The sequence below is a fragment of the Corapipo altera genome, unplaced genomic scaffold, assembly GCF_003945725.1.
Source record: "Corapipo altera isolate COAL_440 unplaced genomic scaffold, ASM394572v1 78, whole genome shotgun sequence".
Classification (NCBI taxonomy): Eukaryota; Metazoa; Chordata; class Aves; order Passeriformes; family Pipridae; genus Corapipo; species Corapipo altera.
In genome coordinates, this window is record NW_020884904.1 from 1,740,329 (window position 1) to 1,751,978 (window position 11,650).

General features: G+C 39.4%; 1 protein-coding gene across 2 annotated transcripts in view; it reads right to left on the bottom strand.

The window, feature by feature from the left end:
- Positions 1–11,650, bottom strand: part of MICAL2 (microtubule associated monooxygenase, calponin and LIM domain containing 2) — a 151,323-nt gene that overhangs the window by 61,320 nt on the left and 78,353 nt on the right. The window contains exons 17-23 of one of the 2 annotated variants that reach the window (XM_027651110.1): positions 11,427–11,539; positions 7,152–7,223; positions 6,441–6,590; positions 5,199–5,303; positions 3,756–3,968; positions 3,435–3,536; positions 2,705–2,836 (exon numbers count right to left, since the gene is read on the bottom strand). In XM_027651110.1, coding sequence (XP_027506911.1) covers positions 2,705–2,836; positions 3,435–3,536; positions 3,756–3,968; positions 5,199–5,303; positions 6,441–6,590; positions 7,152–7,223; positions 11,427–11,539 — 887 coding nt within the window. Of the gene's footprint in view, positions 1–2,704; positions 2,837–3,434; positions 3,537–3,755; positions 3,975–5,198; positions 5,304–6,440; positions 6,591–7,151; positions 7,224–11,426; positions 11,540–11,650 lie in introns of both variants that reach the window. The other variant, XM_027651111.1, reaches the window with a different exon arrangement.

Here is an 11,650-nt window from a genome sequence, read left to right on the forward strand (position 1 = left end):
TTTATATTTTAGGAGTATGATAGAATTTTCATAAATCTGAAAGTTCTGAAAAGTGAGCAATCTTTACAGATAAAACACAAACAAAACCATGTGACCATGGAAGGGCATGGACAGATGGTTTGTTATGAAGTCAAGGCTGCAGCAGGGTGGCACATTGGCACTCACTGCTCCAAAACTTGTCCTGCTGCAGACTGCAGGTCTTCCCCAGCATCGTGTTCATCCCTATTCAAGCATTCCCTATCCCCATCCCAAAGCCTGACCTACATCTCTCTTTCCGTGGTGACTGTTTATCATCCCTTACTGTGCTGAAGGTGGGCACAGAGGGCAGGCAACCTCCCCTTCCCTGCAAACTCTTAGTTAGCCCTGTGGCAAGGACAGCACCAACAATATCACTTGTACTCACTGGCACCTGGTAAGAAAAGTCACAGGAGTTTACCTAGGGGGCAATCCTTCCTGACTTGGGGTTCATTTGGATCAGCTTCCTATTGCCACATCTGCCTCAAACAGGAGGAGAAAAAGTTTAGCTGATCATTATCACAATTGCTATTTTAAAACTCTCCAATATGCCATCCAAAATGCACATTTACACATAAGAGATGCACACACGTAGATGAGGACATGAGCCTGCACAGCCTATGGAGTTGTATATGCAGGTGTGAAGATGTTCATGCATGTAGATCTGCCAAAGAATAAATGTAACCCTACTTAACCAGCCAAATATTTACCCAATGAGATGAACATATATATTTACTGTGTTAGTGACAAAACTAGATTTTCTTGCTTCAGCTGTGCTGCATTTTGCCAGTACCCCTAGAGAGAGCATTTTTCAATTGAAGTAAACTCAGCCCAAGTGAAATCAAGTCACAATGAACTCTTGGTACACCATTTAAATACAATGGCAAACTCATGTAAGGTTGTGAGTCCACTTCAAACAAAATGCAGTTTTTAAAACATTCAAAAAGGATTGCTCAGGCCAAATGTTCTCCAAGAAAATACATTAAAATCCCAATTATTGTCACAGAGTTTCTATGTGATTAAGAGCCTAGCTCTCATATTTTTTCAGGTTTTTCAGATAGCTTGGGTTTGGTTTGTTTGTTTGGATTTTTAGTTGGTTGGGTTTTATTTTGTTTATTTGTTGTTTGGGGGGGGCTATGTGGTGGGTTTCTTTGTCTCTTTGCAGAGTCACAATAGCTCTCCAAATCAAACAAGCATCAGACCTCTATTTTGGAAACCATTACTTAGCTTAAAACCCATCACCTGCTATACCACTTAGGTCATAAAAAGTAAGAGGTAAATCCAGGCAAAGGAATTATTTTGAAGCTGAAGGGAATTAGAGATTATTGCTGTAAGTCACCTGCTGAGCTTGCAGTGTCCTTGAAGGGCTGTCTGGCCTGTATTTCCCTGGGGAATGAGAGCCAGGCAGTCATTTCAACACAGCTCTATCTCAGCTGAGGAATGTGCCCTTTGCAAACTGCAAGTCAGCTCAGTATCTACCTGCTCAGTTACTGCTGAGGCTGTGAGCCTGATTTCCAAACAGCATCAACAACAAGGTGTAAAAACAACCTAAAAAGATCTAGAGCAATTCCACTAAATGATCCTGCCAGACACTCACCAGATGGGAAAATACCTTCAGTCGTGGCTTACCTGAAGTTGGGCAATACTCATGATACTTATGAACACTTATTTCATAAAAGTGCAGCTACTTAAATGCAGCAAAAGCTGGCAGAGGAACAAGCTTTGCTCCTCCTCTCAGCAAACGGAGGTGGCACCCGATTTTGCTCAAGAGCACTTGGGTCATGTGCCAGGCAGCAGAGCCCCAGCTCCAGCAGCACCTGCACTGGTCACAGCAGTCACCTTCAATACTTCTGGAAACTTGATGTCTTCACCTTTATTTCCACACCAACCCTACTCAATACTACAATGCTCCCAGACTGCTGCTACATAGTAAGGGGCTGAAGGAAAGGAAACCTGGGCCTTTAGCTGTCCTGAAAAGCTGAAAAAGGTCAAACTTCATTCAATTAAAATCCTTCTAAAACAAAGGTTGTTAGAAGCCAATGTCATGTTAACTTCCACAGCCCATTCACATCAAGCATAAGTGGAAAGAACTGAGGATCTCTTCCATTCAGAGTATGCACGTTTCCTTTGCTGTTTCAAAGAACTGTATTTTAACAATGAACAAGCAGAAGCAAGTTTAAAGTACAAATAATTAAACAAAAAACAATAAAATGATTGTATTGGTAAGTGCTCATACAATCCTAAGGCATGGCCTCTAGTTAAAATAACCATTACTGTGCAGGTTCTCCACTAGAGACCAGATAGATATTGTTATGAAAAGAAACACAAATACCACCCAAGAACAACTAACCAACCCCACAGCATTCAGTTTGCTTTACCATGCAAAGATCTTTCTCCAGCATGGTCTGTGGTACTATCCAACAACAGATCATTTAAAATAAGCAGCAATGCAAAATTTTTAGAATTGAAGCAAAAAATGTTAAGTATTTGCTTTGTTCTTCAGCTTTTACCTGAACTATTTCTGATGACATTTCTCTTGCAAACATGCAGAATTAACAACAGTAAATGAAGCAAAGTTTGATTTAAATGTGAATTACAACCTAGAGAACAGATTTGCTGGCAGCACCTTCCATCCGAGCAGCTTTAGCACAAGTTTGGATTTTACAGGAAAAATCTGTTAATAGAGTACCTGTCGAGAAGGAACAGCAGAGGAAGCTGAACTGACAGATGATGAAGCAGCAGCAGCAGCTGAATGATGAGGTGGAGGGCAAGAGGGAGTTGGGGGCTGAGAATGGGGTAAGCCTTTAGTAGGTAGCTTATTCTGTGTAAAGCAGAAAGAGGAGAGTTATCCAAGAGACAGTGACATTAGCAAAGGTTAAGTTCACAGTCATGCATCAAAAAAACCCTATAAACAACTATAGTTCTGTTCTTCTGTTTCTGCACAGTGAGGACCCATGGAAATCATCATGGCACCTTCACGGTAAACAATATTATTGTACTCAACTTTTTTATCAAAGTAATCACAGTGGGATGTAAAGTAAGGTAGAGCTGGGAGAAAGCATAAGGAAATACAGGAAAAGCCAGAGTGCACTAATTAAGCACTACTGCTCACCAGTTGATTAGAAATTGAGCTACCAGTGTGTGCTTAAACATAAGACATAGGTTATTTTAACACATTTCTCTCCTGCTAAAGTACTCTGACTAGCTTTATGATTTAGATTGTATTGTACCTCAGTTAAATTATGCAATAATATTTAAACAATGCTTTTTTACAAGTTTCAGTGGAATCCACATCACTTTTCAGATTCACACAAAATGGAAGGAAAGTTAAAACCAAAACCACTGCAACTTTTTCCATCCATGAATTCCTACAAGTCTTCTAGTTCAGCATTTCTTCAGGTGCAAAACTTAATATTCACCTTTGGAAACTCCATGTATCCAAACATTGAGGCAAGATGTGCTGCTTTCTCTTTAATATTCTTTTTATGGAATTCCCTATTTGCTATAGCCTGAGCTCTTTTCTGCAGTGACAGCCAGGGAAGGAAAGCCAAGAAAAGAAAGAGAGATTTCAGTTAATGCCACATATATCAACAGAATATAGCGAATTTGTAGAAAGATTTCTTATTGCCTTAATATAAGCTAAAGTCAACAGAGAAAAAGCCAGCACAGCCAGCAAAAACACAGTATACAGATTATCAAATGCAGTTAAGAGACAGAAAGGAAAAGAAGTTGCTTGTCACCTGTTTCATTTTTTCCTCCAGGTGCTGAAGACGCTCAAGCACTCCAGAAAGTACAAAGGCAGCAGAACAGGCAGATGCGAGATTTTCAGAGGTTTCTGACAGACTGGGCTGGGTATCTGGTTTTAGTACAGTCTTTGCTCTCCTGGCCATATGATCAGAACCATTTAAAGACTGTTTGGGTTCCCTGACCTCGTGTTCACTCCTAGCTACCACCTGAAACTGGGAAACACTTGAAGTGAAAAAAAAATCTGCTTTCTGCACCACCATGCAGTATATGCAGCTTTATAGGATGCTTCCGAAAGCACACCACAGTCATGCACAGAACTAGAAATAAAGTGTTCTCACATCACTCTTTGCACACTATCTACTGCAGCTGTGATGTTTGTGCACATGCACCAAAATAAATCAATCCTATATATCTTATGTAGGATTATCCTTCTCCAGGTTTGTGTTAGTTTTTGTGAATAACCCAGACAGCACCAGTGCACAAGAACATGAAACTACGTCTCCTTCTAGGGTTTATAGCAAAGGTATTGCGTTGGTTTTTGTAGCATCACATCTGCCTGAGACTAAGCTTAAAATCAAATTATAAGAATACCAACAGTAGTTCTTGCCATAGTTCTAAATCTAGTCTGGCTCAAGTCAAGCTATAATGTATTTCAGAATTGAGGCATTTTCTGAGGAGTTCAGAACAGGTCTCTGAATTTGAATTTTCATAGAAAATAGCTCCTGATCTGTAGATTTCCACATGCAATACAGATCTCATTTCACTACTCTCGGAACACCACTACAGGATGTTGACTTCAGTTTAAAACTCTAACGTAAAGTGAGCATCAATTCTGTTTGAGATGAGATTGCTTTCACTGAAAGTACTAAAAGAAAAATTTAGACTATGTCTTCAAAAATTTGCCCCATGTATATGATGCTGCAAAAGAGCTTCCAGCAGAAATTCTTATCACAAACTCCACTTAAAGAAACAAAAAACTTGGCCATCAATATAAGGTTCAAGTTTTCATCTTAGACATTTTTGCCAGGTTCCTCAGGCTGCAACACTCGCTTTGCCTTATCATTACAACAGCCCAAAGCATTGAGTACATGCACAGACAAATTTTCAGGTACTGCTGCAGTCTTCTCACACGTTAAATGTAGCTATGTAATTATATTTATACAATTGAAGTCTAAATGTGGTAACACAGAAATCAACACTTATGTTTTTAGGGTGGTTTCCACACTTTCAAATAGTTTTCTCATCTGGTCAAGTAGGTGTAAAATAGCCTTAATCTTTTAATGTGGTTTTCACAGTTCTCAGCTAAATATATTTGTTAACTATGCAGACTACAGACAAATACTGTTTTGTATATCTTGTAGTTACACAATAACACTGAGTTACCAGCAGTAAAACAAATGGTGTGTTTGTCAGGTGTTACCCATATGAGTTCCTACCTGCCTTTTTGGTTGAGGTGGAAGAAGACTTGGATCCACAGGTTTAGCAAAGCGAGGATTAGCAGGAGGGTCAGAAGCAAGCAGGGCTGGTCTATCTATTACCTCCTTGTAAAGCATTTTTAAAGTTGTAAAGACAGAGTGAAGAGGAAAAAAAAAAGGAAGACAGTAAATAGGATTCAAAGACCTTTTGAGGCAGAAAGAAATAAAAGTTGCTTTAAAAGACACATTACTATGGAATTTACCAACACAGTTTGCAGATTTTTGTCACCCACCCATTTCACTGGTCTCTTCTACCATCAAAGATATACATAAAATTGAGCACATTCAGTGTTCTTTAGGACAGTTCATTATCAAAAGCCACACTTCGAGGCTTCCTTCACCATGGCCAAGCAAATCTCTGGCCACATACACAGAAAGCTCAGGGTTTTGCCAAGTAGTCAGGTAGAGTGCAAACAACAGTGGTTCACAGATTGAGAAAGACACTGGACATCTCTAGAGCCTACACTACTGGAGGACTTAAATATTTAAATAAGCAAATGGATCCACGTACAAAGAATTAAGAAAGACACCATCCTTGTCAGAGTCTCAACACCTTGCTCACCCTTCCTTCAGATCCAAACTCAGCTGATTCAGACCATGTCTAGCTAAAGTGGGATTCTGAGCTTCTCACCCCTACCTCAGCAGCACAGGATTATTTTTAAAACACCAGGAGTCACACTAAAAACAAACCATGAAAAAGCTGTGGAATGCACAAATACATTTCATTTTGCCTACTTCACGAATGGAAACAGCAGCCAGACACATCTTGCAAAAGATTAGGTTCCCTTTTTACACTTCCTAAATTTTCCACAAAGAGAGACACCACTGGATATGCAGTGTCCTTTATTCATAGTATATAGGAAAAAAGTCATCTGCAATACCATTTGCAGCCAGCTTAGACTTCCAAACAACACAAAAGTCCTACAGGCTGACTTACATGAGATTTCTGGACATTGCAATTTCACTGCACTTTTCAATATAACAGATACATTATATTAATATGCGTTAGTCAATCTATATTAGTCATACTTGTTCTCCAAGTATTGAGAGAAATACTTTTCATTTGCATAAAATATTAAAAGAGGTAACCCACTTCAAACACGTAACAGATCCATTTTTTCCCCTTGGAAATCTGCATCACCTTCACAAGGAGGGACTGTGGTTTCATTTCAGAGATTACTTTCATGTTCATCTATGACCTACCTGTCTCCGCAAAATTGTATTTGAAGTACTCTCTTCAAACTTTGCCAACAGCTGAGTTGCCATTGATTTAACTTTGTTCTGGTTCATTCCTTCTCTGCCATCACTCTGTGCTTTCCCAGCATTTGTCCCTTGGCTTGAAAAGCTCGAAGTCTGCAAGAAAACAAAAAACTATGTTTTTCTTGGGTTTCTTACAACACTCATGAAGAGAGAGAAAGAGATAATATCCTTATCAGCAAAGAGTGAAAGGAAATACAGTCTACAGTATACTAAAAATGACACAGATTAGTATGCAAAAGTCACCAAAAAATATTTTCTTTGGTCCCAGAGTACGGTAAGAGGGAACATTAATCAGTGCTGCTATTGATAAAACAATCAGAAAGGTAACTAATCAGAGAGGGGCTAGAAACCAAGCTGCAATGCAATCTCCTCAAACAAAAATCTGTCCAAATAACTGAGTTAGGCAAGGGAAAAAACCCCAATATCTCATGTGTCCTTGTGTCAGAATGAAAACTACTGCAATTTAGTTAATGCTCTCCTCCCTATCAAATGATTTAGTGCACACCACAGTAAATACAAGGTTTTAGGGGAGAGGTTTTCTGTTCCTGCCAAGCTCGAGAAGACCTGGCCCTGGCTCCCCCAACTCCTGCTGCTTCCTCAGCTCTGGTGCTCATCAAGGAGCTGGGATATGAATGGACACCACTGAACACCAACCTCCTCGAAGACACCAAGGAGACCTTTCCGACGCCTCTTATTAGTCTCGTTTTCTTCTGTTTTCCCTTCCACCTGAAAGGGTAAAGCCAAAACAAGTTCCATGGATTACTGCAGGAGTTACCAAGTTTACCCCAGCAGTTCCTCCCAGGATAACAAGCTTCATAACCAGGCAGGGGAGGCCTGGCCCCTGTTAAACCAGGCACACACGGGTGAGCAGTGCCAGCCTTTGGGGGTTTCGTTAGACCCTCCAGCTCAGCAGGATCACTCCTTGCCCAGCAGCCTGGTGGGCCCTCATGGCAGGTATCAGGTATGTCAAAGCTGTCCCACAACCCCTCACTGGGAGCTCTGAACACTTTGTTGAACACAAGTTTCATAACTCTGGTGTTGACCTTCTGTCAGTATTAGTTTATAATTCAAAAAGCACTTACACATTCTTGACAAAAAAGGTACTACAGCATCAGTTATTCTGGGAATTTTTCTCTAGACTACACTGGTTTCCAGATAAGTAACAAAATCCAGGAACCCCTCACTTTTTCACTATAGCCCCCACATCTCTCTTAACACAACTGTCTGCATGCAGATCATGTATTCATAGCAGAGTCTTATTTTCTTTTTGGAGCAGTTGCTGTCTGCCTTAAAGGTCTGTCTCCCTTGTAAGGTTCACATCTCTAACTATGGCTGAACATCACAGTACTTAAGCAACCAAAGTGACTATTCTGTGCTGGAGCTGTGCACATATTTAATTATTTTACTCAATTAGAGATTACACAAATCAATAATATTCATACACAGTCCAGCCAAACTTGAAAAATAGTCAATGCTTAGAAGTTTGTATTGCTTCTTATTAAATGGAGTCTTGAAGATTTGGTACAAAAAGTTATACTTCAGGAACAATAAACTATATTCCAATTATTTGCATTTGCCCACACTGTAACTTAGTGATTACTCAATCAACTTAAAAAAAAATGAAAAGGAATAAAGAGAGCAAGATCAAACCCCACAACCTTTCTCTTTACATATACACTGTTTTTAATAAATCATTATGCAGTGACTAGAAGTAATCCCAAACAACTTCTGGGCAAACACCAAAAGAATCAGATGACAGTATTTTGATTACTTTGTGTGCTTTGGTACACTGTCTTTCAGGCACCAGCTCTCAGCAACTCAGCTTTACACTACCTATAGTCATCAGTTCACAAAAGGGTGAACAACAGAATAGCATAATGTATTCTGCATAATAGCCTGTACCACATAAAAGCAGAATTTGCCTGAGTGAATGGAGCAAACAAGATCCTGCCTTTCAAAAATCTTACATAAAGGACTCACATTAACATATTTACAAAGAAGTGAAAGACAGAGCAATTTAATTGCCGAGCAAGACTCCAAAAGGACTGTGCTCTGTATTGTGTAAACACCTCCATTCGTTTATTAGTCTGGAGCACAGGAAATCTCAGTTCCTCTCCAGCCCGGCTGACACTCGGAGGAGAATGGAAAACATGATCCAGCTCAGCACAGGCTGCCAGAACAGCTACACCAGCTCCAGGCTCCACTTCCTGGTCTCCCACAGCCTGCACCCAGATAAGAAACCCACTTCCAGCCAAACAAAAGGACAAAGTAGATGCTATGGAAAGTTAAGTAAGCAACACTGTGCTCTCCTACAGCCTGGATAGAACATATATTATATATATCTAATGGATAATGTTCAGCACCACCTTTTGCAGGGGAAACAACCATAAAACTGAAGCCACAGTCAAACTCTTGACTCAAGAAGTTGCTTTCCAAGGAGCTTTATTTTCCCAGGTAGTTTCAGATAGTTCTGGCACTCAAGTCTCTGTCCTAACCCAAGTACCCTAACCCATCCTGCTTAGTTTCACATCCTATCCGTGACAGAGCTGCAAAACCTTTGACAAAATGTCTTGTCAGCCTTGCTTCCCAGGCTGATTTGGGAAATATCACTTCCACTTCTCACTGTTAACAAGCCCCTGTAGTGGGAAACCAGAGGGGCCCGTCAAGCAAATCACCTCGTGCTTTCATGTGCAGCCAAGAACTACAGCTCTGCTATGACAGAAGGTTTATTTCATGATGGGAGGTCAGTCAGAGGCTGCATGGTTTAGTAATGGAAAGCTCTCCCCACTGCTGAAAGTCTATTTATTCCTGCAAATAACTCATGGAAAAACAACAACACTGTGGTCATGAAAAAGGTTTTTCTTCCAAACAAGTCACCCACAAGAAAACACAAAGGTTATTTTGCCTGTTTGGTTTCTCACTGTTTGGTTATCTGGGAAACATGTCACTTGGTTTTGTGTGTATGTGGGTGACAGGGAAAAATTATTTCCTAACAGGGACGCACGACGCTACCGGGAAATTGAGTGTCCACAGGTTTTGAAAATGTGTTTATGGAGAGAAAATATTCAAGACAAAAGTCAGTCTAGGAAATATCTGGAAATTCCAGAGTAATTCTCCAGGTGAAAAAAATAGAAATCACATTTCTACAAGATGAGAGCAACAAATTTAAACCGCAACATATTTAAATACTGAGGAATGCAGTACATATATGTACACCTGAACTTTTACTAGGACACTGAAATCCAAAAGAAGTAGGAAATGCATACTTTCCCAGGTAAAACTTAAGGGTTTATCAATAGGTGTAAATGAAGCAATACAGTTAAGCATTAAAGAGGCTTGCTTAAAAAAACCAACCAAATCAGAAAAACCTCACCAAAACAAAACAAAAACAAACAAACAAAAACCAACAAAGACCCCAAAACAAAAAATCCACAAACAAAAACAACCAGAGAAAGAACCTGAGAATCATTGTAGTCAATACAAGGTTTTTAGCTAGCCCAGGAAACTCAAAACCTGGAGCAGTTTTGCATTAAGCTGTGTTTTGGAAAAATGCAGAAGTTAACTCCCTTTTGGTGGAGCAGTCCATGCTGTTCTCTACCTTGTGCTGCTCCTCTAGACCAGCTGGACTTGAAGCACTGCTGCCTCTGAGTTGGGTTGTGCAGACACTTCCACTAAGTTGAAGTTAAAATGAAGATAGGTTTGGCTGTGAAAGCAAATCCCTTCCTCAAGGTCTCCTTTAAGAAGACAACTGAGCTAAGGAAGAGGCGGAAGGTGAAACTGTTTATTACTAACTAATTTTATTAGGACTCCCCTAAAATTAAATCATATAAAACTTCTGAAGCTATAATCCATTCAAAGACACAGACAATTCTCTCGCTGCATGCAGTCCCATTCCAGAGAGTATTAACTCAGGTCTCCATAATCCTTCAAGGCTCTGGAGTCTTAATTCATAGCATGTATGGGCATGGATGTTTCTTATAATACAGGGACATAACAGGGCATGCCAATAAATTTTTATTAATAAGTGACCAAGAGAGAAAAGTACACAGGTATGACTAAGAGATCATTATCTCAGAGCCACACTAGTCAACCTGCCCACTGTTGCAGGTGACTTCTGGAAGAGTTGAAAGTTTCACTTCAGAACCTTGAAACAGCATCCACAAACTGTTCAAATCACTGCTTTTCTTAAAAAACAGCACTCCCTCCCAACCTAGTATACCAGTGATTATTTGAACTGATATATAATAGAATGGTTGTATATTTAGGAATACAGAGCTACAGTACTATTTTTCTTAAAGGCAGAAACAGCCTAGGAAAATTCCAGACTTTCCCATCTCAAAAAAAACCCCAACAAACCCAAAGCCCCTAAACAAAACAAAAGAAACCCCAACCAACAACTTTGTATCTAGCATTGCACAAAATCTCCTAAAATAACAACTTTTAAAATTCTCCAAAAATAAAACACATGTCAATAGGCATAAGGGAGTTGAGATCTCAAGTACTTCAAGTTGAAAACAGCAACTCAAACACACCAAATAAAACATCCTACTCCTCTCACTTTTACCAACAATGAACATTAGTGTTAACAATTGATACGAATTCTCCCCAAGTACATCCAAACTCTCACTGAGATTCAAAATTTTGCATTTACAGAGAATGCTTAACTGGGACCATTGTTAATGCTTCAGCCATTTGACACTGACAAGGTTTCAGTTTTATCCTCACAAACATCATAATGAGTGTGCACGTGTGTTTTGAATACTGTGAAATCTTACTCAAAAAAATCTCAATTTACCACTCTCTACTCAATCTACTACTCCTCTTTTAATAGTAGTATATATATAAACCCCTTATTTCTGAGCCTGACAGCTTACTTTCATCTTCTCAACAAAGAATAATTTATAGAGCAAGTCTTCCTTCACAACTTACCTTTGGTACTCGTTTTCTTGGTAAAGTTAAATTTAAATAATTATTAGAGATGGAGCTTGATGATTTTTCTGAACCAAGATCATTATTTTCTCCATTTTGCTTCTCACCAGCATCTGTTCAAAAAACAACATTATTTATTTAGGTTTATTTTTAAATTATTTTGATTAAGCCAAAGCTTTCCAGTTGAGTGCTAGTAGCAATTATATATAAGAAACACAGGCAAA